Here is a 26,978-nt window from a genome sequence, read left to right as displayed (position 1 = left end):
ACCATGATGTTTTTCAATGAAAATGGCACCACTTTCACCAGCAACTCTTATCTATTCATAGGTGGGTCAGAAGGCAATGACAGAGTATTTGGGTGTGTGGTCATGCCCTGAAGGTCTCATGCAGCAAAGCAGCATCCAGCATCTCCCCTGCCACACAACCACTGCTAGGGTATGGCGCAGGATGGATTAGGCAGAAGCGTAACTCCAAAATCCAGAACTGAGTGAAGTGGCAGAGGGTGTCTAAGGACAAGGAGAGGAAGCTTCTTTGAAGTGTATCAGGATGTTTATCTCGATGTCAAAAGCCCTAGTTCACTTTTTTAATGAAGCGGCTTCCTGCTTTGAAGTGGATCCTCCTTGCACTGTGCCTAGCTGTGGCTCAGGGAGATCCTGCACAGACTTCACTCTCATCAGACCTTGATTTTTCTCATGTGATTTGCGTGAAAAACAGTCTGTGTTGCAGCAGACAGGGTGAGACAGAAGTGAAGACTCAGGGATGAGAGCAGGCAAGTTGCTTGCAGACCCATCAGGCGGAGGATGGGGTCAAGTGGGTTTTTGAAGGCAACCCTGAACCACAGCACACTCAGGGTCTGAGAATGAATTTCAGTTGAAGGCAGAGTGCAGGGAGATGCTCAGTGCCTGGCAGCACTTGGCACCTCTCTGAAGCATCCTCAAGGTGTACTAATGTTTATGGGGTCCCTCATGAGGAGCTGGGTGTTGCTCCACGTCTGCCCCCCCCAAACAGGGAAGAAGCCTCCAGCTCAGATTATCCATCTTCCCTGCAGGAGACGTCTTCATTAGTTGATTAGAACAACAACCCTCATGAGCTTGTCTGGGATTTATAGCTATGCTGGCAGGAGATTTGCTGACTGCAGGCCAGCCCTGGGGCAAAGCTCTTTGGGAGGATGTGGAGCCCGGAGCCCACTGGGACTTACCTCCCCTCCTGCTGAGCCAGGAGCCTCTGGATTGCACTTGTTCCAAGTCTATTTAATTTTAGCCAAAATACTCCTCCTCAAAATGCGCAGCCCTGGGGTTTAGCCCTGGAGGTAGTGAAGCGTCTTTATATAAAGTAAGAAGCAATTGTAATATTCCCCTTGGTGTAGGCACCACTCACACTTCAACAGGGAAATTCAATGTGATTTCTTTAATACAGCTTCTGCTGAGAGCACCGTTCATACATAACAACATAATACTTAGCACTTGGTTCTCTCAAGGGAAATTTTAGTGGTGGTACTTGAGTGGGGGGAAATGGATTTTATGAGAAAACTTTAATCTGCAAGGCATAAAGGGAACAGTGGCTTTGCATCCCATGGAAAATGTTCTCAGCCTCTGCTAACATGGTTTTATCTTCCTCTGCAGGCTTGCTTCTTAGGATAAATTTATCCGGGATTGTATTGCTGTAACAGTTTGATTTCTGTTGGTGTGGGGCTGATTTCTCATGAGAGTAACTGCCTTAATTTCCTACAAGTTGACAGTGAGCACAGCTGCACTTCACACTTGTAGACTTTGCTCTTGTGTAGTCGCAGCCTGCAGGAGACCCTTCCCTTACACACCGGCTGTGATGCAACAAGGCTGCTTTTTCAGCAGCATCCCTCTCTGTTGATATATGGGCCCTGGATGTCTGCTCTGGGGCTAGAAACACTTGACTTTCTTGTCCTAATACAAAAGGCTTGCAGGACACACAAGTCCTACCCCAAGATTCATCCGAAGGAGGTAGGTCCGGGTTGCAGCACTCTGGGGCACCCCTGGACATCTCCAAAGTCTCATTGCTACAGCTACACCTTGAAGTTCGCATTGCAAAATTATTTGCAATTTTATACTGTTGCCAAGATCTTCCTCAAAGCCTTTTTGGGGGTTCTTTTGCTCCGTTTTTTTAGGTAAATTCATCCCCTTTCCCAGGCTTCCCATTTTGACACAGCTCCCCTCCTTAAAGGGATAACCTTTCTCACTCTTTTGCCCACTCTGCTCCTCAGCCACACTGGCCCTGCAAATCTCGTTGAAGGACCTGTTCATTTACTTAAGTCTCCAGCATGCTGCTCTGAGCAATTCTCATGCTGTCTGCCGGCGTTCTGCCCTCCCGGCTGCTCTGTTAATTTCTTTCAGCAAGCTTCCTGATTCCTATGCAGTTCCCTTGATGAAGTTAAGGACGACACAAGTGGCTTTTCTGCTTGGCAGAGCAGCTCTTCATCTGCCCTTTATTAAATTGCCAGGGATAAAGCTCTGAGCCCAGCCCCACACACCCCCCACCCCCCACCGGGTTCCCCCAACAGCCTCTCCAAGAAACTTAATTAGCAGTGACTGAAAATCACAATGCATCACCACCACATTTGCCTGGGCTCCCATGTCACATTGTCCCCCTTCCCTGTCTACAGCTCCTCTCCAGCCATGCAACTGTGGCAACTGCTGTTTGTCCTTTGGCAGAGTCCCCATGAGATGCTCCAGTCCCCGTGGGTACACCTAAGCCATTTGTTCCTTCCTTCCATGGCCCCTGCACCCATACCCTCATGCAAAACCTGGCATGCCCTCCTATGCTGCTGCTTTCTCACCCCCCCAGGTGTCATGGCAGAGGGTGCTGCTGCCGTAATGCTGGTTTCCAATGCCCCAGGTCCAACTCTGAGCACCTTGCCCCTGCTCTGGGCTGGCTTTCTCATGCTCAGCTATAACCCATACGTTGTGGTGCTGCCCTGGGGCAGGGACCTGGAGAGATGCCCCACGGCAGGAGCAATGCAGCATCATGCACTGGAGCTGGGCTTGCTTCCACGTGTAGTTGTATCTCCCATTTGTGGGTGCCTGGCTCCCAGCTGGCCCTCGCCCCACATGCTGCAGGCTGGGGCTGAAGCTTTGAGGGGTCCCTGACATGCCATGGGGGCTGGAGATGGCAGTGAGGAAGGTGAGACACAGCGCTAGGGGATGGGGAAGAAAGAGGGGTTAGCAAGCAGGCTCTCTGTGGGGTGCTCCAGGGGAAATGGGGTCCCTTTGCATGCCCAGAGCTGCTCCCCTTGGGCTGGCCATGGTGCGGCCACTGTCTGCTGGACTGAGTGATGGCCAGGGACAAAGCACAGCAGGTGGCTCCAGTGTCTGTGATCTGCATGGTGGTGCCAACCTTGGGTGATCGATGGGTCTGCACAGGCAGGGCAGTCGAAGCTTGCTACTCTGAAGAGAAAATCGTCGAGTGGCTGCAGGGTGCACCGGGCAAATTGCTAAGAAGAGAGCAGTCAGACCATTCTCCCAGACTTTCATCATCCCCAGAGCAGCATTGTGACAGCCATGCCTGGTCAGGGAGCAAGCTCTGGTGCCATGGACAGTGGAATTCACGTTGACTGTGGTGGAAAGGCTTCATCTTGCTCGGGTCTGGCAGCACAGTGAGCAGGAGGGGTGAGGACCTCCCAGGGCAGCAGTGGAGGTTCTGCTGCCTCTGGCCGTGGGGTTTCATGAAGATGCAGGGAGTAAATGCTGAGGTGGAGACAGAGCAGGGTTGCACATCCCTCCCTACACACCTGTTCCTGCACCCTGTGGAGATAATGCCATGTTTGGGGAAAACCAACCCCAAGGAGACCAAGCCGGTGGCACCGGCAGCCACCCTGCCACTTGCACCTCACAGCTCCTGGGGCTAGCAAGGGGCATGGCACCCCCCTGCACCTGGAGAGACCCTAAAAGCTGGGACCTCTCAGCAGCCCCCACACGCTGCTGCCTGCTCGGGCATGCTCAGGCAGGGAGAGGAGGAGGGATGATGGGTCCTGCCTGCACGCAAGCAGCCCGCTGCAGGGCTCAATAATTCAGGCCTGACACATTAAAGTTGCATGGCGTGCAATTGCTGTCTGCAATGACAGACTGCGTCAGGTCTGCTGTCTGGTGAGTCTGGCCCAGCAGGCATGGGCAGACAGTGGCGGGAGGGCCCAGCAGCCCTGTGGGAAGGGCAGTCTGTGGGCAATAGGCAGAGCATCCCTGCTGTGGGAGTTAGGGGCAGGAGGAGGTTATGGGAGGAAGCATGGTCCTGGCCTTTGGGATACACATTTCCAAGGAGTGTGTGTCAGAGCAGGGAATGCTACTGTGATGGCACTGACAGCCAGCAGGCAGGACAGGGCTGCAATGCAGGAATCTGAGCAGAGGTGATGCTGTCCCCAGGGCCACCCTCTTTTCCTGCATCACCTGTGTCCCCCGCAGCCTCCCTGGCAGGATAAAGGCCACAAAGGTTTGTGCTAGCCCAGGCACCAGGCCAAAGCCTTTCCTAGCTGTGTCTGTCCCCACATCCTGGCAGCCACTTGCCTTGGTGGAGCTCGAACCCCTCCATCCCTCTCCAGCACTGAGGAAGCAAAGCTCTTCACCAGCTGTTCAGGGAGTCGGTTGCCATGGGGATGTCAGATGTACCTGGTTGTTATAGGGACACTGTTGCCATGGTTATGTGGTTACTGTGCCTGGCAGAGGCAAGGATGGAGCATCAGGAAGGCTGTTTACACTGGGGGTGGTGACAGCAGTCACAGAGACCCCAACTCTCTGAGCAGGGGTGGGAAGGCAGGGTCCAGCCTTCACACCAAGCACATCCTAATGGAGTGGAGGCTGAACACCATGGAGAGCGTACTGGTAAAGCTCATCTAATCCAGTAGGGACTGACAGGCCAGTGGTCCCAGCCCTGCAGTGGCGGGGAGGCTGAGGGGATGCGGAGACTCCCATGGAGAGTCCCAGCAAGCTCCCAGCCAGGCTTGGTGGGAAAGACAGTGCCGCACACCCTGTACTGGATGTCCCACGGGAAAGAGTGTCTTCACCATGTTTCATGCCAGGAGCACTGTGCAAAAGCCTTTCAGTCCTGTAAGACTGTATGTCCTGTACTTGCACGGCACCACAATGCTCCCTGAGCTGCACCAGCCTCCTGGGCAGGGGGATATGTTCCTGCCCCACTGGGGCTGGGGGATGAAGTGGGGAGGAGTTTACCACCTCTCAGTGGGCAGCCTATGATCCCCGGGGGATGAGCTGGGCTGGCAGAGTATCAGGATCCCCTCCAGCACCGCTTGGCTAAGCTCCCTCCCCGGCAGTACGGTCAGCCACTTGGCCTGTCCTTGAAATGAAAAATGCCATCGCAGGTTTAATTAAAACGAGAGGGAGTGCTGAGCTGTCCCAGAAGCCTGGAGAAGCGCAGTCCAGCAGAGCCAGTGCAGGGCTCCTCCAGGCTTCCCTGGGTAGCTCTGCTGGCTAAAACCCCTGCCTGCCACTGCCAGGACCACTCAGGGGTCCAGACCTGCACCTCCCACCCCCACAGTGTCTGCTGTGGGACAGGCCAGGGGCTGTGCAGCTGCTTGCAAGGGGAATGTGCATGCTACCACACGCTCATCAGGCTTGGCAAGCAGCAGGTTTTCACTTCAGCCCTACAGCAGTGAGGCAGGGGATGAGGGAGCCATAAGGACACTGCATGGATATCTCCATGACATTGGGGTGCATTTGTGCAGGACCACCCACCAGGCTTGTGCACCTGCTGGGGTGGTGTGCTCAGTGTGCACCATACTCCAGTGTGTTGCTGATGTGAAAGCTAAAGCTGAGCTCCTCATTCTCTGGGGGCTGCTACTGCCAGGGGGATGTGATTGGACTTGGTGAAGTGAGTAATGTTTTAAATTAAAAAATTAATCCTTAATCAGCCGCCTGGCTGGACCAGACAAGGCATTTTGTGTGGCAGAGAAAAGGCTGGAGAGTGAGCTCTCAGGGGAAGGAGGGCAGCCGGTACAGATCCCCCAGCCCCCTCGCACAGTAACCAGGGCTCCTGCCCAGCCACCCTGGGCTGCCCAACACACCTCCACCCCAGGCTGGCTCCCCACAGCCATCACCCCTGGCAAGGCCTGAGGTGCAAGCAGGAAAGCCCTGAATCCACAAACGCCACCGTGGCCCCCACCAGCTCACCCTTCCTTCTGCTCTGCCCACCTCATCCCTGCCATCCTCTCCAGCAGCCCCCGCAGCACCCCCACCCATGCCCACCCACTCAGGCCAGCTGGGGCTCAGCTCCCAGGCAGCAGTTTTAATTAGATTGCAATCCTATTACATAGCTGCCTGCCCACCCGCAGTTGCTAATCCTGTTAGGCATCCAGTAAATCTCCCTGTAGCTGGGCTCTGTCCCCAGGGTACAAGGAGGGGGCTGCTGGCAGGAGGGTTCTGCAGAGCCAGGATGTGACCACTGGGGTGTAGAGCTTTTCCTGGGGACTCACCCCTGACAACCCCTGCAACGCTGGGAAGAGCCCAGGGGGTTGGAGCAGTCCCCAGAGAGGGTTTGCCCTCTCCTCTGGTCCATCCTGCCCCCTGTGAGATGCAGAAGCAGGGTAGAAATGCCCTGTCCATGAGCCACAAACACAAAGCCCAGATGTTTGCCACCATACCACAGTCATGACTGGGTCCAGTGGGTGCTGAGCCCATGGGTCTGACCACAGGGCAGGATGAGGAACAGGGGCTGAGAAAGGGTTGTCCTAACCCTTTCTCCCAGGTACCAGATGGGGTGGGTACAGTCCCCAGTGTATATCCCCAAATGCAATGGCCCCTCCCACTGATGCCCTGTCCTGCAGACAGGACAGTTGGTCATGGTTGGTGGCAATAACAGGGACACAGCATCACTGCTCCTGGGTGATGCACCCACATGTGAGGCACTGAAGGAGGTTGCTCTGGGCAGCAGGTGACACCACAGGGCTGTGTGCTTCTGTGGATGTGGCCCTTGCAGGCAGTGCACTCTCAGACCCATGCATCACCACAGCAGGCAGCATCACCACCAATCCCCAGTGGCAACTACCCCCAGGGTTATGGGCTCCCCACAGTCCTGCCGGCTTGGGGTGGACCCTGGCTGCCCTGGCGCAGCATAGCTACCCATGGGTCAGGCAATACAGCTGTCCTGTGGAGCACAATGCCATTACAAAGTTATTCCAGCTCCACAGCCTGCCCTGCAGCGAGCCAAAAGACTGCAGTCCCTGGGCCCCCACCTCTTGCTTGATGCCGGACCTGGGTCAGCCCCAGAGCAGCCCACTGCAGAGTGGCATCTCTTGCTATGGACCCCTGAGCAAGAGCGAGAGACCATTGCCATTCACCCCTTTAGACTGGCCATGTCCCCCAGGCACCTGCACGGCCCAGCAAAGAAAGGAGCACGGCCCCAGCTCAGCCTTGAGCCCCCCCAGCTCTGCACCATACTGAGTCACAGCAACTCCCGGAGACAAGTTCAGCCAGGCTGTAATTGCAAGAACAAGGTGGCACAGGTGGCTGTGAGCCCACCCAGAGGAGTCCTGGCGCTCCTGGCGATGGGTGGCTGGCAGAGAGAGCAGATGCCAGGCCCCACGGGGTTGCTGTCCGTGCCAGAGGAGTCCGGGCTGCCGTTGGCATCAGCTGGTACAAATGCTGTTGATGGAGGCCACAGCTGGGTCAACAAGCCCCAGCTCCTCCTGTTCATTGACGCAGAGCTGGTACCCGCAGCCCTTGCGCCGGGGCAGCGGCCCCATGCGCCTGCTGGACTTGGCGCGGGGTGGCAGCAGGAAGCCAACGCTGCCAGCGATGAGCAGGTGCCAGATGCTGTGGATGTAGAAGTAGTTCTCCTCCGTCTCCACGAAGGCGTAGAGCAGCACGGCAGCCGCAGCAATCAGTGCTCCAGGGCACAGGTAGAAAGCCCAGCGCTTCCAGGTTGGTGGGTAGCAGTGGCGGCGCCGGATGGTGCGAGCCGTCTGCAGTAGGTAAAAGGAGGGCTGGGACAGGCAGCCCCAGCAGGGACAGGCACAGCCCCTGTGCCACAATGCCGCATCTCCAGGAGCCAGAGAGGGGCATTCATGCGGAAAGGTGAGGGTAGCAGAGGGGAGATGTTGATGGGAGAGTGGCACTAGACAGCTGGGCAGGATGCTGAGTGCAGCCAGGATGGGGACCTAAGAGAACAGGGACAATATCTCCTTACCCAAGCGATGGCCATGATCCCTAAGGCGAATAGGCTGGGCCCCAGCAGGTTCCAGAGCCCATGGCGGTCCATCTGCAGAGCCATGGAGAGCAGCATTGCCCCCAGCAGGTACAGCACCTGTGGGGCAGCAGGGCACTCATCAGGATAGGTCCTCTCTGTGCCCCCCCCTCGTGCCATGTTCCTACACTTGCCTGCTTGACCATGGGCTGGAGCCGGGCCATGGCGATGACGGTGACCCAAACAGACATGAGGGAGCCCAGGAAGTCACAGAACTGCAGCACATCATACTCCATGATGCAGAACACCACGATGCCCGGCTGGTCACAAGCATGGTAAAACTGGGGTAACAGGGAAAGGGTGTGAGACCAGCCCTGCACAGCCCTGGCCCCTCGCCTCCCCCTGACAGCCACCCCCACGCCATGCTCACAGTGGAGAAGAACATGGTGAAGATGTAGACAGCAGCTTCCAGGAGGTAGTGGCTGCGGACAGCAATGGCCACGGGAGGCACGAACATGACATTGCTGAGGCACAGCAGCAGTGTGGAGAGGAGCTGGAAGCCATAGGAGAAAGCTTCGGCATTGTCCGTGCAGCCCCAGCCATTCCAGCCTGCGGTCAGGGAGAGCCACCATCACCCCCGCAGCACTCACAGGGGCTGCGGAGGGAGCAGGGAAGCCCCTTTCCAGTGCCCTATGGAGACTTATAGCGGGGGGACTGACAGGGTGCACAATCCCCAGGGAGGATGCCAGTGGGGCTCCTGGGTGCAGAGGACACCATGGGTGCCTGGGGCAGCTCTCACCAGCTTTGCACTCGCAGGCGGCATACAGGTAGTTGTTGGTGCGCAGCAGCTTGCACTGGCCATAGATGCCACAGTCATTGATGCAGGGTGAGAGATAGGCACGCAGGTACACCTCGGCCGTCACATTGGTGCAGGGCTCGAACCTGTGGTACAGGAGAAGGGGGTCAGCCCCTGCCTTGTGCCCCTTGAGCATGTCCTGCCTCCACCAGAGGGACCTGTCACACCCACACTTGGCAGGTGATGGAAGACTGGGTGAACGCAGAAATAAGCTGCTTCGGTGCTACATATGGCAGCTGAGAGCTAGTCCCCCAGGATCTTGTGTGCTGCAATTGTCTGGGCCAGGCTGGGCAGGCAGGAGGAATGTGGCTTGCGCTTAGACCCACTTTGCCTTTTGCAACTCAATCAGCTGGCTCCTATTTCGTTTGGATTTTGCTGTGCTAACACCATGCCCTGCAATGCCTTCATGTGACTGTGTCATGGAAGGACTGACTGCAACTGGCAACACAGCGTGAACTAGAAACGCAGTGAAGTCAGAGCAGGCACAGCATCCCGGCGGCCCTGCACCTCCAATGTACACAGCTCTGGGCACACCCAGCACCTCAGCAGCTCCAGCACGCAGGAGCACAGATGAGCCCATGCGCCAACAGCATGCACCTACTGCTGCCTGTGCAAACACAGGCACCCTGATGTGCGTGAACTTGCACACAGTGCTGTCTGCACACATGCACAGCACATGTCTGCACATCTTCTGTCCCTATGTGTGCTGACACAGTCAAATCTGCACATGTGCACACAGAACACACACAACCCTGTCTGCTTGCACAAATGCAAACATGCACACAGAGCCGTCTACATGTGTGCACCCAAACATGCATGCAGTGCTGTCTGCACACATTCACCAAACACCGAGTGCTGCCTACATGCATGCACTGAACATGCACACAGCACCATCTCCTCAGCACAGAGCCCCACATGCACTCACATCTACAGACACACACACACACACACACATACACCACAGCCCCTCCTCTCCACAGGGCTCTCAGGCAGACACACAGGCCAGGAGCAGAGCCACAGACACATGACCAGTCCCTAGAGAGGCTGAGCAGAGCAAGGGCACAGCAGCCTGACCAGAGAGCCAAGCCCTGTCCTCGCAGTGACAGCCCAGCTCCCTCCCAGGCATGGGTACAGATGGACACTGCTGCGGAGATGGGCAGGCACCAACAGATGCATGGCGTTCACAAGCTGACAGGCACTTCCTAAACACAAGACAGAGGGAAAAGCCGCAGGGACCCACAGATGGTCAGGCAGGCACAGGATAGAACCATCCATGCCCACGCAGGCACTCACGCGGTGAGACACAGCTCGTGAAGCCACGTGCACACACGTGAGCACTGACGTGCAGCTCAGGGGCCAGGCACACCCACGGACCCACAGTGCACATGGATGCAGGCCATGGTGGGGACATCCCTTCTGGGCACGCAGCGAGGGGCCAGACAGAGTCTCTTACCCGTGCTCTGTGGCACAGAGCGAGCGCAGGCTCAGGTACCAGCTGCCCGTCTGGGGGTAGGGGATCCGCAGGCGGCTGAGGCTGGCCGTGGCGTTGACGGAGAGCAGGAAGCCTGCCAGGGACTCTGCAGGCCGGGACAAGTCCAGGTGAGCAGGGGAGGAGGCCACTGCTTCCCCTGGGCAGAGCTGGGACAGGGACAGAGCACCCCATGCCAGGTTCCAGGGCCAGATGCCCCCACAGTCTCTGCCATCTCCTACCCAGCCTCTTGCCAGACATATGCAGGGGTGTGACTCCCACAGCCATGGCAAGCTGGACATGCACAGCCCAGCCTACCTGTCTCACAGGTGACCGAGGAGTTGTCACCAGACGTCAGCGGGACTTCATGGTTCAGACACCCAAACACCGTCACGTTCTCACCACACAGAGAGCTCTGACAGCAGAGGAGGAGATGGCCCTAAGCTAAGGATGTCCCCTGCTCTGACAGCACCCAGATCACATCACACTACCTAGCAGTGCCCTAACCCACTGCCCATCACCCAAGAACAACCCCAAATCCAGGCCATCATCCTGCCCTTGGAGCACCCTAATCTGTGCTCCATTACCCTTGAGCTTCCAAACTATGGCCCATGACCCAAGAGTCCCCCAAATCCTGTCCCTTCCCCTGTTGCAGCTTTGACATGACCCATCTCCCAGCCCATTCCCCCCGGGCTGCCCTGCCCCATCCAGGATGCAATGTCGCCATCTCACCACGTTGAGCCGCAGCTCCAGGTTGAGCACCCCACCACTGTCCAGCACTGGTAGCAGGTTGATGACGAAGACAGCAGGGCGGTCAGGTGGTACTGACACATTGGGCCCAAAGAAGATGTAGAAGTGGACGGAGAAGGTGTCCAGCTCATTGCGCAGCGTGGGGCGGACCGGCCAGCACCGTTCACCAGCAGGCGAGGTGATGGGGATGGGGATCGGGTGCTTTGTGCTGTTGGGGCTGGTCGGTGGAGGGCTGTCCCCCAGCGCCAGCCCACCCGCAGAGCCAAAGGAGTGGGGCATGTTCATGGAGGCACTGGAGGGCAGGAAGGGTGGCCGGGCCAGGCTGGGTCGGGAGCAGTCTGGGGGACAGAGCCATCAGCAAGGGCACACACACAGATTTTTCAGCCCCCTCTTAGTTCCCGCATCCCTTTCTTGCCCACTGCTTACCTCCATCTGCAACCCATGCCCAACACCTCCCAGTGTCCCCATCCCAGCAGAGCTGGGTAGAACCCTGTGCCCAGCTGAGGCCAGATCCTGGGGGCATCCTTTATCACCCAGCAGTCACCCAAGCAGAGGCAAGACCATGGCCCCCTCGCCCCTGCCCCCCCCCCATACCTCCCTGTGCACCCTCACCTGTGAGCTGCACGTTGACCTGAAAGGAGACAGTGCCTGGCACCCCAGGGTGTTTCTCCACCAGCACATAGTACCAGTGCTGCCAGAAGGGCAGGTCCAGTGTCAGCTGGCAGGGAGCATGTTCCCGGCAGTCCAGAGCCGTGGAGTTGTGCAGGGGGGGAGCCTTGGCCCTCACACGCAGCCAGAGCGGGCAGCCCTCAACCCCACGGCATCGCAGCACCTCCACCAGCACCCGCGATGTGTAGCTGGGCACAAACACCCTGCAGGACAGCGGTGTCAAGTCCTGCCTCTCAGCATGGACCAACGAGGCTGGGGAGGCAAGCCAGAGGGATGGAGCACCCTCAGCTCCTCACCCTGGGGATGCCTCCTCCTTAGAAGACCCTCTCACACTCACTTGTAAAGGTAGGAGCGGTTGTGGGGGGCCATGCTCTGCTCAGTGATGAAGCCAGGGTACAGCACAGCAATGTTCACCAGGCGCTGCACAATAAGCTGTGGCTGGAAGAGATACTGGCACTCCTCGTAGAGCCCCTGCACCAGCAGAACAGTTGGCTCAGGGCAGGGGGCACAGGGCACTGTCCCCACTTGGGACACCAGCCCCAGGCACTGCCAGCCCAGAACAGTCACACCCCAGGACAGCAGTGCAGTGAGCCCTGCCACCCCACAGTCCCCACAAGCCCTTCACCTTGACGGAGATCTTGCCTTCATCTTTGGGTAGGTGGGCAGCCAGGAACCAGTCCCCAGGCAGTGGGCTGGTGACATTGAACACTCCTGTGGTGCGGTTGGGCAGGGTCCAAGTGAGGGTCAGTGCGAAGGAGCCAGGGACAGCTGTGTCCCTGGGGAAGTGCGTGTGCAACGGGTTAATGACGGAGGGAGCCCCTGAGCGGAAATACCTGCAGGCAACACAGCAATTAACAGGATGCAGGCTAGGTGTCATAGCAGGGCCAGCATGCCCTACACATGGGATTCTGTCCTTCATGCTATTAGGAAGCTCAAAGACTTTATGGGAAGCCATCTGTAAGCTGGGACCTTGCTGGAGACTGTGAGCCTCCCTGGGTGGGTGTTCAAGCAAAACCGTTCATGTATGAAAAGCACAAAAGATCAGAGCCTGCAATGGTCCTGGGGAAGATGAATCATGGGGAGCGAGCATGCATGTGTATGTGTGTGCATCTGTGTGCATCTGTGCACAAGTGCATACCTACATATGCATGTGTGTGCATGAGCGCTCCTCTGTATGTGTGCATGTGCATACGTGTACGTACATGTGCACGTGCAAGCAAGAAGCAGACAGGAGCAGCCAGGCTCCAGGGCAAGTTCAGGCAGGGAGCAGCAGGGGCAGGCAAGAAGGAAACAGACAGGGCAGGCTGCTTACTTACACGGTGATGCTACGATCTGGGCATTGGTCCCCGAAAGTGCCACCCTGCTCCTTGAAGGTGATGAGGTTCCAGACAGCGATGACTGTGTCCTCAGGGATGTGGAAGTGGAAGAGCTCGATGCTGGCAAAGGAGCGGAAGGGGCTGAGCTTGCGTGGTGTGCGGGTGAAGTAGTCAGTCACAAAGAGTCCATCTGTAGAGGACACCCAAGGGGCTCTCAGCAGGGTGAAGGACTAGGCAGGTTGCAGCACCCCTCCCAGACCAGGCCACCCATCCAGGCTCTGAACATGTCCCAAAATCAGCAGCCTGGAGGCAGGAGGGGCTGGTACTGTGCCATTTCAGTGAGTCCCTAGGGCTGATGTCAGTCGTGCTCAGCTGTGCCTCCCAGCCCTGGCACAGTCTGCATCACGCCTGGTTCAGCATTGCCTCAAGCCCAGTTCCCCAAGCTGTGGGCACTCACCCTCTGGAGCCAGCTCACCTCTTTCAACTCATCATCCTCTTCAGTGAGGACCTGCTCCCTGTATTTACCTCTAATAAAGGGCCATTCCTTATGGCTCCAGCCCTGCCCCAACAGGTCAGCTCCCACAGGGACATAGATGTCCCCTTCTCTGCCTGCCAAGGAGGCTCAGCACAGAGCCCATCATAAACCACAGAGTCCCACCCTAGAGCCAGGAGAAGCAGCAAGCAGTGCACTGCCTGCACAGCCTCCCAGCTCTCCCATGGTTTGCGGAGGAGGAATGGTGCACATATGTGTGCACATATGCACACGTGGGTGCTGTCTGCATGCACAACAAAGTGGAGGCATGCACACCCACGTGGATGGGTGTGCATGCTGTGCACACCCCCATGTCTGCAAGATACCCCCTTCAAGTCCGCAGCACACACTGGGGCCACTTCCCCTTGCCCAACTGTCTGACAGTTTGATTTCCAGGGATTTCTAGGAGCCGCAGTACCAGAGGGGCAGCCACTTCCTCAGCACAGTAGAGACAAAGGAGACCTGGTCTCCACACAGCGGCTTTAACTTCACCCTACCATTGCCACAATTCTCCAGTGCCAGCCCGGCAGACCCATCCATTACTCCCCAGAGATGCACCAAGGATGAGATGCATCTCCTGACAAGCTGCCAGCAAGTGGGACACCAGCAGAGAATGGGCTGGGAGCAGGGCTGTGTCCAGAAGGACTCATCCACTGGCGAGTGTGATAGCTGAGAAGAAGGGCTGCTTTGCACAGCATGCACCTGGCTGGGAGTGCGTGCATGTGCTTGTGTGCACATGTGTTTTTGCTGCCTATGTGCAGCCCCAGCCAGCTGTACACTGACATGCTTCTGCTCCCTTGCCTGGAACAAAGGCAGCTCCCCCTCCCCTTCACTTCCAGGCGAAACAAGCCAGACATTAAATACCTGTCTCAATGCAAGAGCACCTGATCCCAATTTCCCCACCATGAACAACCAAGCCATTCCAGAGCTCCCCTCCCCAGCTGGGGACAGTGACCTGGCAGGAGACCCCAGAAAGGAGGGGATGTCGAATGCAACTCTAGGAAGTGGCATGGCAGAAGCACTCAGAGCTTCCCAGTCCCAGCACGGTTCTCCCCATGCCCACTCGCCCAGGGCAAGGCAGGAGGAGCCGACTGCAGGCAGAGGGTCAGTCTGAAAGCCCCGTGTCGGTGTGGCCAGAGCACGGGAGAGCTGCTGGAGGACGGAACGAGATTTCCAACCCATGGAAGGTGGGTGGAGAAGGAGGAAAGCAAGTGCCCCTTTGCCTCAGGCCAGCGGCCGGCGCCGCAGGATCTTCCACCCCCGGACCACAGCCCCACGCCGCGGCCGGCCGCCAGCACCGCGGACAGCTCCCGCCGTCGCTCAGCACCGCGGACAGCTCCCGCCACAGCCCCACCGCTGCCCCACGGCGACCCTCGCCCCGCGGCCCGGCCCCGCGGGACAGGCAGCCCCCGGCCAGCTGCCCCGCTCCTTTAGGGGTGCCCCCTCCAAGTCCCTGGGTCCCCTTCCGCACCCCCGTCACCAAGCCCGCTCCCTGTGCCCCATGGCACGCTCATCGCCTCTCACAGTCCCGCCGATGTCCCCCCCGCCGCATCCCGACGCCTCCTGCGCGCACATCCCCCTCTCCCCGCGGGCTGTCCATCCCCGCTGCCCCGCTGCACGCGCACAGCCCTCTGCCCTGCATCGGTAGCCCCCCAGGCCCGCGGCCCGTGCACATGCCACCGCCCCCCCACCAGGGGGTTCCACTGCACGTGCACCGCCTGCGTCCCCCTGGCACCCACACCTCCGTGACCCACTGCACATTGATCTTCGTGGCCCACCGCACGGGTACCCCGCGCCCCACGGCGGGCTTATCGTCATGCCCCACCGCACGCACATCCTGGCGCCCCATTGCACAGGCATCTGGCACCCTCTGCACGTGCAGCCCCGTGCCCCGTTACGCAAACACCCCATGGCACACGCATCCTCTGTCCCGTCGCACCCACCTCGTGCCCTGTTGCAGGAGCACCTCCTGCCCCATTGCCCGCACACCCCGAACCCAGCCGGGCCTACCTCCGTGCCCTGTTGCACACGTGCCCGAAATCCCACTGCGTGTGCCCCCCGTCCCGCCTTGCAGACTCACCTGTCCCACTGCATGTATCCTGCATCTCACAGCAAGCAGATGCTGCGCGCCGCTGCTTGCACCCCTGTGCCCCATCCTCACCCATCCCCGCCCCACTGCGTGCACGCCCCACATCCCATAGCTCATGTACCTCATACCTGTCGCAAGCTCGTCCCCCTGCCCCACAAAGCGGCCACCTTTCCCCCCACCGCACACGCAGCCCCTCGCCCCACAGCGCGCAGACCTCCCACCCACTGCACACACCCGCCTCACAGCACGCGCACTCCGCGCCCCATGGCGTATGCACCCCATTCCCGGCTCCACGCGCCCCCGTCCTTGTGCATCCCCCCGCCCCACGGCACGCGCCCTCCACGCATGTGCGCACCCTGCGCCCCATCCCGTGGGCTCGTCCCTGTGCCCCGTCGCGCTTGTGCCCCACACGCGTCGCACGCCCCCCCCCCGGCCCGCGCCCCCGGCCCCGCGGCACTCACCGGCGGGCGGCGGCGGGAGGAGGAGCGGCAGGAGCAGCAGCGGGAGGCCGAGGCGGGGGGCTAGCGGCCGCCGCTGCCCGCCGCCCCCGCCGCCCCGCCGGCCCATCCCGCCGTGCCGGCTGCCGTGGGGCGCGCGCCGCCAGCAGCCCCGCCGCGCACCGGCGCCCATGACGTCACCCGCCCCGCCCCCCGGGGCCGCCCCCGCGCGACCATTGGCCCCCCCGCTTGTCACTCGCCGGAGGCAGCCCCCCGCCCCCCTGAGCGACTCGATTCCCCCGGGGTGGTCCCGCCGGTGCTCGGGGCACCGAGACGGGTGGGAACGGGGAGACAGGGCTGGGGACAGGGACACGGGGCTGAGGTCAGGAATATGGCCTAGGGGCAGAACCATGGGGCTGGCAACAGAGACACGGGCCGGGAATGGAGACACAGGGGTTGGAACAGGAACACAGGCTGGGGACAGGGTCACGGGGCTGAGGTCGGGGACATAGGCTGGGGACAGAGACAATGGCTGGGGACCGTGATACGGGGCTGGGGGGACAGGGACACAGGCTGGGGACAGGGGCTTGGGGCTCGGGACAGGGATATGGCCGGGGGACAGAGATACGGGGCTGAGGGAGAGGAACATGGGGCTGGGGGCTGGCACTGGGGCTGGTCACAAGCATATAAGCTGGGGACAGGGACCTAAGGCTGAGGGCAAAGATGCAGTCTGGGGATAGGGATAAGGTTTGGGGCACAGGGGCATAAGCTGGGGTTAGGGACACGGGGCTGGGAGACAGGGGACATGAAGCTGGGATGCGGGTGGCCATGGGGCTAAGCTACAAGGGGGACACAGGACTTAGGTGAAAGAGGCTGTGGGGATGTGGTAGGAGGACAAGGGGGCTACAGTGCCAGGGGCAAACAGGGATCCTGTGGAGGGGGGATGTGAAATAGCAAGGGCTACTTATGAGGGCTGGGGGGGCTACCTATCGGGGCTGTCTGATGGGGATCAGGTATTTTGCTAACAGCAGCCACCGTCTTGTTGTAATAAATTATTTATCTTACATAGAGGAGGTGTCTGTGACAGAGGGTCTGGGCACTGCCTGAGGGGATGAGGGCATCCCGACTGGAAATGATCTCACCATGCTTCCCCAAACTCCCCTGACATCATCCCCAAACTCCCCTGACATCACCATCCTCCCTGACCGCTGTGAAGGCGGGGGTGGGGGGTACCCGTGGCCACAGCTCTGCTCCCGGGAGCGCTCTGCCCTGTGCCAGCCCCGCTCCCACCCCATTCCCCGTAACGGAGCACCGTGGAGCTGCGGGGGGAGCAGCCGCCCCCCGGTGGTCCGGCCTGGCTGCCCAGCGGCCCCCCCCGGCCAAGCGCAGCCGCCCTCCAGGCATGACTGAGGGCCGCCTCCCGGCTCAGACCACCCGGGGCACGGCTCCAGGCCGGTGGCCCCTGGCACAAGAGGGATGAACGAGGCCCGCGGTCCCTCCGGGAGCAGCCTGGACCCTCTCTCCTTGGGAAGGGGACGGGGGAGTCTGGTGTGTGCGTGTCCCTGTCCCAGATACTCCCCAAAGGCCCCCGGGGTCCCGCCAGAGCTCCATGGGACAGACCCGTCCGCGGTGAGCAGCACCGGTGGGCGTGGGTACCCGTGGGGGTGCTGAGCCAGGCGGGTCCTCCATGGGGAGCCCGCAGCCGCCCTGGGCGCGGGGAGAGCACCGGAGCCGGGGCGGGAGCGGAGTTCCCGGAGCCAGGCAGCCGGCGGGTGGCAGGGGAAGGGCAGGGTGGGCTGGAGCAGCCCTACACCCCCCCATCCCTCCAGGAGGTGCCCTTTAGCCCCTCGTCCCCAGGGTGTTCGGTGTTGCAACGCAGCACCGGGGCCAGGCCGGCCACGAAGGACGCGGCGCGCCCGCGGCAGGACCCCCGGGGGCTCCCCGCTGCCGCCTGGGGGCTAGCAGGGGAGGACTGTGCCCGCGCCCGGCCCGTCTCCCGGTTTGTTCCGGTCCCGATGGGCTCTCCCAGTGCCGGCCTGGTCCGGCCGGGTTGCCCCCGCTTCCCCCCGCTCGGTGCCGGTCCCGGTCCCCGCGCCTTGTCCCAGTACCGGCGGCGGAGAGGCGTTTGCTCCTCCTGCCGCCAGGGGGCACTGATTGGTGCGTGGCGCCAGTAGCGCGACGCTGTGGTGACGCCACTTCCGGCGCCGTTCCCGCGCGGGCACGGAGTGCTGCTGGTTTCGGACCCCGGGACCCTCCGGCCCAGGCCCGGTCCCGCCCCGCCCGGCACCGGCACCCCCTGGGGCTATGGAGTTCCCGGGTGCTCTCTTCCCCTGCTACTTCGGCGCTGGCCCGCCCCGGGAGGAGGGGTGCCCCGCTCCGGCCGCTGGTTGGGGCGAGCACGGGCAGGTGTTGGGGGCTGGCCGCTCCAGCCGCCAGGTGAGGCCGCGGCGCAGCCCGCTCCGCCCTGCCCCGGGGTTCGGGCCGGGCCGGGGGAGCCCGGCGAGGGGCGGGCGGGAGCAGCTTTCACCTCTTGCCTCCGCTCCCTGCAGGCCGAGACGGCGTTCGTGCCCCACCGCGGCCAGACGGGCGAGAGCTGGGAACCTGCCGACGCCGCTGCGGTGCCTTTTCTGCCTCCCAACGAGAGTGAGGGTCGCGGGGGGCGGGAAGGGGTACGCTGCGGGGTGGGGGGGGACACGATGATGACACACGGGACAGACATCCCATGCCACCTCTGCACCCACCTGCCAAGCTGCCCTGCACCTCAAGGTCCCTGCTGGTTCTGCCACACTCACATGGGGAGCTTTTGCAGCTCTCCCAGGGATACTGGCACAGGAGGGAGTGGGGATGGGTGAGCCATTGCCCTGCAGTGCTGCAACGGGGTCCTGGTGCTTATGCAGTACCAACCAGCTGCTGCCGTCCCCCCCCAGGCTGCTGCATCCCCTCGCTCACACCTCAGGACATTCTCTACCGTGGCTTCCTGCGCAGGAAGCTCCGGACAGACAAGTCTGGAGCCACCTTGAACTTCACCAAGCAGGTAGGATCTGGGGCACCATGTCCCACCGAGGCCCTGGGGGTTGGCATGGAATCTCTGCATTTCCCAGCCCCTCTTTGTCCTTCCCACACAGCTGGGCCATTTTTTTGTGGATCACCCGGAAGATGCATTTGGCTCCCTTGGACAGCTGCTGCACAAGAACTTCTACCTGGGCAACTCCAAGGTGACGGTCAGTGTCCATCCAGGTGTGACAACGCCATCCCGGACTCCTCCCCTTGCAACTGCCAGCCTCAACCTCTGCCTCCTTGTCTTCCCTGCAGAGACGGGCTCGGAGCAGTACTATCCGGATGACGGCCCTGATGGAGGAAATTGCCCGTCTGGAGGCCAGGCGGTAAGTGTCCCCATGGCCCCTGCCCTGGAGAGGCCTGAGGGTACTCCTGCTCTCTCCCCCTGCCCAACGCCATCTGTACCCTTGCAGAGGCTGCCCCCAGCAGTACCTCACCTCCCGTCTGCGCTGGTTCTCCCACCTCAGCCGTGACTGGCTCTTTGAGGTGCCGCTGGGGCTGCTGGGGGACTGCGTGCATGAGGACCTGCTGCTACAGTGGGCCGGCCTCCTCTTCGATGACGGCCCTACAGGGGGGGCACTGGCCTGGCTGCCCCCCAGAGATGGGGGGGCACACAGAGGCTGCCTGGTGTACCCCGGAGGGAAGGCCATGAACCACCTCTGTATCCTTACCCACGGGGGTGTGCCCAGGGAGGGAAGTGGGGATTGTGTTGCACTGCCCTTAGCTGGCCCCCAGATTTCCAGGACGTGGTGCTGAAGGAGCTGCCCCGCACCCGGGGCTCCCCAGCCCAATTTGAGCTCAATGGGCGCATCCGGCAAGTGGCTGCCACTCGGGTGGATAGGGAAGGTGAGCCAGCCCCAGGATCCATACCCAGGATCTGTACCTTGGGCTGGGCAGGGCGTGGGGTGGAGAGGTGGCAGGGAACCCTCAAAACTGTGCCTTCTCATGTGCTGCCTGCTGTCCCCTGTCAGATTTTGTTGGTATCCGCTCAGACTATCACTGCGGTGTTTGGAGGGTGCCAGGCAGGACAGGGGCAACCCCCACCCCACTGCAGGTCATCCGTACCAGCGTGCCTGCCTCCTGCCTCACTGTCAGGTAGGTACTGGAGGAACAGAGCTTTGCAAGGAGTGGGAGGCTGCTTCTTCTGCAGCCCTCCCCTCTGTGGTGGGTGATCTCGCCTCTGTGCTGATGCCATGCCCACATCCTGCAGCCCTCACCTACCTGGGGAACTGGCTGTCTGCACCCAGAGTGGAGCCGTCTACCTCTGGAGCGTTGAGACAGGGTGAGATGGGGCACTCAGGGCTGGAGCGGGCTTGTACAGACCCCTAGATCTCAGTGGTATGGAGGGGCTCAAGTGAGAGCAGCAGCTCAGCCCTGTGCTGGCATTGTTTTCTCCCCACAGGCTGCAGAAGCTTCGACATGACCCCCAGACTATGTTTTTTCGTGACCATTCACCCTGGCGCTGGAGCGAATTCACAGCCCACCCGCGGGTGCTGAGCTGCGCTGACCGCACTGGCGTGCAGTGCCTGGACACCCGGGTGAGCCCGGAAGGGTGGACACGGGGCTCGTGCTGGCTGGGGGAGTGTGTTCCTTGGCCCCGAGTGCTGACAGTGCCCCACTCTGCTGCTGCAGGCCCCCGAGAGATGCTACTTCAACTTGTTCAAGGCAGGTGAGGCAAATGGTTGCCAACAGGGTGAGCGTGTGGTGCTGCCCATGTACCTGGGCAGGGCTCACCCCTTCCAGCACCTCATTGCTTCCCAGGTGAGTCCCACCACACCTGGGAGGGACAGCCATGGGCTGGGGGGGGGAACGGGACACTGTGGCACAGCCCTGGCTGCCAGTGCCCATGGGGCTGGGGGATTGCCCAGCTGAGGGGGACTGCCACGGTGTGTTGGGTTGAGACCCCTGAGCTGTGCCTGCCCTCCCAGTTCTCTGTGTATGTGCTGGATGAGCGGTTGCCGCTGGTGCCTGTGCTGAAGTGGACGCACATGATGAAGGATCCCCCTCTCTTTGCCCATCTGATGCCAGGAGGCCCCGGGAGGAGCCATAAGGTGCTGCTTGGTGCATCTCGCACCCAGGAGCTGTTGATGCTGCAATACCAGGGTGAGATGGGGTTTCAGTGGTGCTGTGGGGCTGGGTCTCCTCTGTGCCTGCATCCCAGCCTCCTCACTGCTGGTGCCAGCTGTTCTCCTGGCATTGGTGCTCACTGGCTAGTTTTTGGTGTGTTCTTCCACAGGGGGCAGGCAGTCGGCCTGCCAGCTGGTGGGACCTCCACAGAAGCTGCACAGCATCGCCGGCTGCCTGCAGCACTTTCCCACCCAGCTCCCGCACCGCCACCACCTGCTTCAGCAGCGCCTCAGTGCCCCAGCTACTGGTGGGTGTCCCACGCCGCCTGGGTGTGCAGGTCCTGGAGAAGAGAAAGTGGGCTGGAGTGGGGAGTGTAGCCCTTGCTGTGCCCTGTGGGGTAGTGGCTGAAAAAGCAAAAGCGAAGCCCTGAACTGCCCTGAGCAAGAGATCACTGACCTAGAAGAGGATATGGGGGGCAGGAGCCAGCAGTGAGTGTGCACATGCCAGGGCTGGGGGTGATAGGCTGGGGGTGATAGGCTGAGGGTGACGGCAGCCCCCACTGCTGGTCAGGCCCCAGGAGGGGCCCTAGGGCTGGAACACCTGTGTCAATGACTTTCCTGTCCCAGCAGGGCTGGCTGCTGCGCTGCAGAAGGACGGACCACATGAGTCCCTGCTGGTTTTCCAGCTCTCTGAGGCTGGGGATGTCTTCTGCCAGAGGCTGACCCATGAGGCAGTGAAGCCCCCTGCAGTCATCTCCAGGACTGAGGCCATGGCAGGGCCTGGCTCTTCCCCTCTATTTGAGATTCCAGCCAGCAGCCCACCAGGCTTGGGCAGAGAGGACAAAGACGAGGTGGAGGAAGAGCAGACCTTCTATTTGTCCAACCTGGAGGTGATTTTCAATGAGGAGGAGGAGGAAGAGGATGCAGACACATCAGCGGCCCTGGAGGAAGCTGAGCTCCCCCAGGAGCCCTGTGCTAGCCCCCAGCCCTCCCCAGCGGAGCCCAGCCCAGCTACGGCCATACGGTACCGCCGGTGGCTGAAGGCCCTTTCCAAGGGCTGCAGGGAGCACCCCAGGCAGGCTAGTCCTGACACCTTCAGCCAGAAGCGCCTCTTCACCCGTAAAGAGCTGGAGTGGCCACCTGGCCCCAGTGCCCTGCACAGGCAGGTGCGCCAACAGCTGCGCCAGGCCATGCAGGAAGGGGGGTGCATCCGGCGCTGGGACCCCCCCAGGCCCCCAGGCCCCTGCCCTCCTGCAGCCGGCAGAGGGTCTAGACGCCCTGAGCACCCGCCTGACGAAGGCCTGGTCCCGGGACTGGGAGCAGTCGTGGGAGGAGAGGATGAGCTTCAACATGGCGCAGAGGCGGCAGGCGTTGCGGGAGCGGCGGCAGCGGCAGAAGCGATCCCGGGGCCGTCGCAGCCTTTCAGCCAGCTTCACCTCTTCCCTCACCTACCAGTCCGAATTGTCGCAGCCCAGCGATGGGGCCCCCGACCCGCGCCCCCCAAAGGGGAGCCCCCCAAAGCAAGGTTCTCCGCCGGGTGGCAGCCCCCTCCCGGCATCGCCGCTGCACGACGACGAGCTGCTGTCCTCCCAGAGCCTGCGCAGCCGCGGCATCCCGAAGGAGCGGCGCAAGACGCTGCGGGACTACCTGGCGGTGTGGGCCGAGGTGCCCCCCGAGCCGCCGGAGCCCCCCGGCAGCCAGGCCAGCCAGCAGTGCATCCCCTCCTCCCAGAGCCAGCTCTCCTCCCAGAGCCAGCTCTCCTCCGCCTCCCAGCCCCGCCGCAAGCGCCCGCGCATGGGCTTCTGAGCACCAATAAACGCCGCCTGGCCAGTCCCCCGCCCCGGGCCGACACTGGGGGGGGTGGGGTGGGGGGCGTGGGAGGAGGTGCTGCGCCGCCACGCGGGGTCACGGTGCCCGTCGGTGCGGTGCGGAGGGGCAGCGGGAGTCCCGCAAGCAGTTGTGCGCCCCGGCCGCGCGCGGGGACGAAGGCGTCACGCGTGGGCGCAGGCGCGGGCGGGCACTTTAAGACGCCGGCGGGGAGGTGGGGGCAGGGGTGGGAGTGGCAGGAGCGGGAGCCAATGGGGCGGAGGGGGCGAGGCCAGTGCGGCGGCGATGGCGGCGGTGCTGGCGAGGGGCTTGGCGCGCGGCTGGGCCGCGCGGGGCGCGCTGTGCGCGGGGCAGGTGGGCGCGGAGGGGGCGTGGGGAGAGGGTGGGGCTCGTCCCTGCGCCAGGCTCGCCGCTGCTCCCGCCCGCGGGCAACTTCTGTGGGCGGCGTGAGTCCCGCCGTGGGCACCGGCCCCCAGCGCTCCGGCGACAACGGGGCCTCGGGGCACCAGTGTGCACCCGCGTGAACCCCCCCCTCGTCGCTCCCGTGCGTGTCGCCCGCATGTGCATCCTCCCTGACACGCCCACGGGTATCAGCCACGCGTGCACTCCCGCACACCCCCCCCCCTCGCGTGCACCCCCTGCGTGCACCCCCAGTGAATCCCGTCGCACGCGGTCACCCCCACGCCCATCCCCCCTTACCCCAGCCTGCACCCCTGCGTCACCCCCATCCCGTGACCCCCGGGTGCGCCCTCCCCGTGGGACACGGCCCCTGTGTGCCCCCATGTGCAGAGCCCCCCCCTCATGTACACACACACCTCGCCACTCCCAATCGCGTCCCCCACGCACACCCTCCCCCTTGCACGTGGTGTCCCCGCGGCCCGCGTGGGCAGCCCCTAAGGCCCCTGTGTCCCCCCGGTCCAGCGGCGGGCGGCGGCGGCAGCGCCCGGCGGGCAGGACGGGGAGGTGGGCAAGGCGCGGCGGGCAGCGGCGGCCAGCGAGAGGGCGGGCGGGCAGCCCACCATCTTCAGCAAGATCATCGCCCGCAGCGTGCCGGCCACCATCCTCTACGAAGATGACAAGGTAGGGGGGACAGCAGGGCACGTGTCCCATGGGAGGGGGAGGAGGGCAGCACCCATGGGTGCGGTGCTCACCCTGCTCCCACCCTGCCGGCAGTGTCTGGTCTTCCGCGATGTGGCCCCCCAAGCCCCCGTTCACTTCCTGGTGATCCCCAAGCGCCCCATCCCCCGCATCAGCAGTGTGGGTCCCCAGGACACAGAGGTGAGTCCAGGGGGGTCTCCGGGATATTTGGGGGTGGGGGAGTGACACGTGCCCGGTACCGATCGTCCCGTTCTCCCCCTGCAGCTCCTGGGGCACTTGCTGGTGGTGGCAGCACGCACGGCGCAGGCGGAGGGGCTGGCGGAGGGCTACCGCCTCGGTGAGTTGTTGTCCCGTGCTGTGCCACGGGGTAGGAGGACCCTTGCCGGTGGTCCCGGGTGGCTGGGGGTGTGCAGGAGGGGTGGCCTGACCGCCTGTCCCTCTCCTGGCAGTGATCAACGACGGGAAACATGGTGCCCAGTCCGTGTACCACCTGCACCTCCATGTGCTGGGGGGGCGGCAGATGGGCTGGCCCCCTGGCTAAGCCCACCGCCCACCCACTGCCCCCCAATAAAGCATCTCGTTGGCAGAGGCTTGGGTGGTTTTGTGTCCGGGTGGCCCTCGTGGGGGTGGGGGTGGCTAGCCTGGGCAGGGGTGGCCCTGGGTGCTGCAGAGCAGTGAAGACATGCCAGTGGGACCCAGGGCGTGGACACGGGTGGGACTTGGTGCCCTGCTTCTTGGAGTGGGGGCCTGGGCTCCCCACATCCCAACTGGTCGTGCTGGAGATTCTCTGGAGCCCCCCTGCTGGAGGAGGTTTTTAAGGGGTGCCCACATCCCACAGGCAGAAGGCCCATGCTGGTGCTGGGCAAGCGGGGAGCAGGCTGGGTGTCATGAAGGTGTCCCCGAGCTGGGGAACATCCCAGAGCAGTGCCAGCAGCACCCACATACCCTGGGCCACCCACCCAGCCCCACTGCCATGATAGAGCCCCAGCACTCCTGTGTGCCCCCACCTCCCCAACATGTGCACCGCTGTGCAGAACACCTCGCACCACACACCCCCTCTGCGTGCACCGCCATGCAAAACAGTGTCATGCACCCCAGACCCCCATCACACAGCGCAGGCACAAAGCAGTGGGTGGGTGGCAGGGGGGATGCACGCGGGGGTGACACGTGTGGGGATGATGGGGGTTCACGCGGTGGTGAAGGTGGGTGCACACAGGCCACCCACAGACCCCTTGTGCACCCCAGGCCCCTTGCGCACGCACCACCATGCGGAACACATGGCGTTGCAAGCCGCAGACCCCACCTCCTGAATGGCAAACACAGCAGCACCCCACGCACACAGCACGTGTGTGTGTGCATGCTGAGCTTGCACGCACGTGCCTGCCTGCGGCCGCGGCCAACTCCGTGGGGGCTGCGCATGCTGGGGGGCTGGCACGTGTGCAGCTGCGTGCTCGCTGCCCCGCGCCTCCTTCTCCCGCGCCTCCTTCTCCCGCGCCGTGCTGGCCACCGCTGGGCGCCGTGGGCTATATTTAGTGGCGTGGGCCGGTGCTGGCGCAGCGCATGGGCCCACCTGGCACCGCCGGCGGGGCCACCTGGGCCCCTGCCAGCCGCACAGGGGACCGCAGCCTGCCGGGGAGAATGGCTGCTCTGTTCAGCCTCCGGCTCGGTGGCGCTGGTGGCGGGGGGCCGCCCGGGAGCGGCACAGGGCCGTGGCAGAGTCCAGTCACTTCAGCCCCGCTCCCTGCCTCCCCACCCAGTGTAGTGTGGGGAGTGTTTCTGGGGTGTAAACGAACCTTAAAAATGTTGGATGATGATGCTTCCCACCTCCAAGACCTGCTCAAGCCTCATCACGGGCTGGGGCCACTCCGGGATGTGGGACAGCCCTGTCTCGTGGCGGGGGACCCCAGAGAGGGGCGGGGGTCCCCATCTCCCCAGGGACCCCAAGGAGGGGCCAAGGATCCCCAGTGCATCATCCCCCAGAGCTCACCTGGAGCAGTCCCCAGGAATGCCGAGCCTGGCAGAGGGTGAGTGCTGGCACAGGAGATCAGAGGACAGACGCCTGCAATTGTGTTTGCTCCTGCGCCAGGTTTATTTTGTCAGTCCTGAAGCATCCCCAGGGCAGCACAGCCCCATAGTGCTGGGCCTGGGAGGGGTGAGGTGGGGGGGTGATGGCTGTTTTCTCAGCCAAAGACTATCACAAATGACGCAAGTTCCCAAAAGAGCAGGGCGGGGGGTGGTGGGGGATGTGTCAGCCAGCGAGAGGCAGCCAGATGTGCTCCAGCAGCGTCAGGGCTGCTGCCCCACAGCAGTGCCCCATGTGCCACCCCAGAGCAGCTTGCCCCACAGTGAGTGCACACCCTTGGGCTGGCATCGCCAGGGTCCTTGTATCACACTACTGTGGTGTCTTCAGTGTCCCTTGGCTTCCCCAGGCACCCATGCTGCCTGGCCAGGCTTTTGGCTGCTCTGGGGACAAGCCCACCTGTATCTGGTGGGGAGGCCAGGGACCCTCCTGGGAAGAGCACCCTGGGGTGCATGAGCTGACCTATGGGTGCAGCTCAGGGGCCAGCGCTAGGCCCAGGGCCAAGCATGGGGGCACGACCAACAGGATGCACCCCAACACCTTTGCAGCGAGCACCCAGCCCTTGGCACATACAGGCACCCACCCCCAGCCGCAGCAGGTCTGGTGCAGTCCAAGCATTGAAGGGGGGGGGGGGGCCTTTGCTGAGCCTGAGCTCTGGGGCATGTCTCTCCCTCCTCCCTGCAGCTGCTTAGCAGATGGGCTTGGAGAAGCCCTTGTTTGGCGCAGGGCCGAGCACCCGGAGGGGAAAGCTGTCCCCGCTGGGGGCCCCGGCCGGCCGAGGCCAGAGGGGCCAGGCACATCCCCAGCCAGGAAAAACAGAGGCCCCAGCGCCGAGCACG

The 26,978-nt window shown here is 62.4% G+C and overlaps 3 protein-coding genes across 3 annotated transcripts; 2 read left to right on the top strand and 1 right to left on the bottom strand.

Annotated features, from left to right (window-relative positions):
• Positions 1 to 7,171: 7,171 nt before the first annotated feature.
• On the bottom strand, positions 7,172 to 16,170 carry TMEM8B (transmembrane protein 8B). The gene is made up of 13 exons (XM_040580917.1): positions 16,036 to 16,170; positions 12,954 to 13,143; positions 12,263 to 12,470; positions 11,975 to 12,108; positions 11,581 to 11,840; positions 10,951 to 11,306; positions 10,537 to 10,633; positions 10,204 to 10,327; positions 8,694 to 8,836; positions 8,325 to 8,503; positions 8,089 to 8,235; positions 7,898 to 8,014; positions 7,172 to 7,673 (listed from the first exon to the last, which is right to left on the bottom strand). Exons 1-13 carry the CDS (start codon positions 16,139 to 16,141, stop codon positions 7,338 to 7,340), a joined length of 2,397 nt encoding a protein of 798 aa, XP_040436851.1. The 5' UTR covers positions 16,142 to 16,170; the 3' UTR covers positions 7,172 to 7,337.
• Positions 16,171 to 18,228: 2,058 nt separating this feature from the next.
• TAF1C (TATA-box binding protein associated factor, RNA polymerase I subunit C) lies at positions 18,229 to 22,977 on the top strand. The gene is given in 15 exon segments (XM_040580790.1): positions 18,229 to 18,447; positions 18,561 to 18,654; positions 18,939 to 19,045; positions 19,137 to 19,232; positions 19,324 to 19,394; positions 19,482 to 19,729; positions 19,804 to 19,914; positions 20,040 to 20,163; positions 20,279 to 20,350; positions 20,471 to 20,606; positions 20,701 to 20,829; positions 20,997 to 21,171; positions 21,305 to 21,442; positions 21,765 to 22,359; positions 22,361 to 22,977. Coding segments are annotated over 15 exon segments (2,808 nt in total). The 5' UTR covers positions 18,229 to 18,315; the 3' UTR covers positions 22,941 to 22,977.
• A 543-nt stretch (positions 22,978 to 23,520) lies between these two features.
• On the top strand, positions 23,521 to 24,645 carry HINT2 (histidine triad nucleotide binding protein 2). Its single transcript, XM_040578870.1, has 5 exons — positions 23,521 to 23,548; positions 23,860 to 24,041; positions 24,135 to 24,239; positions 24,324 to 24,396; positions 24,509 to 24,645. Exons 1-5 carry the CDS (start codon positions 23,521 to 23,523, stop codon positions 24,598 to 24,600), a joined length of 480 nt encoding a protein of 159 aa, XP_040434804.1. The 3' UTR covers positions 24,601 to 24,645.
• Positions 24,646 to 26,978: the final 2,333 nt, after the last annotated feature.

Source organism: Falco naumanni, chromosome Z (genome assembly GCF_017639655.2).
Source record: "Falco naumanni isolate bFalNau1 chromosome Z, bFalNau1.pat, whole genome shotgun sequence".
Taxonomy (NCBI): Eukaryota; Metazoa; Chordata; class Aves; order Falconiformes; family Falconidae; genus Falco; species Falco naumanni.
This window is presented reverse-complemented; position numbering and strand designations above follow the sequence as displayed.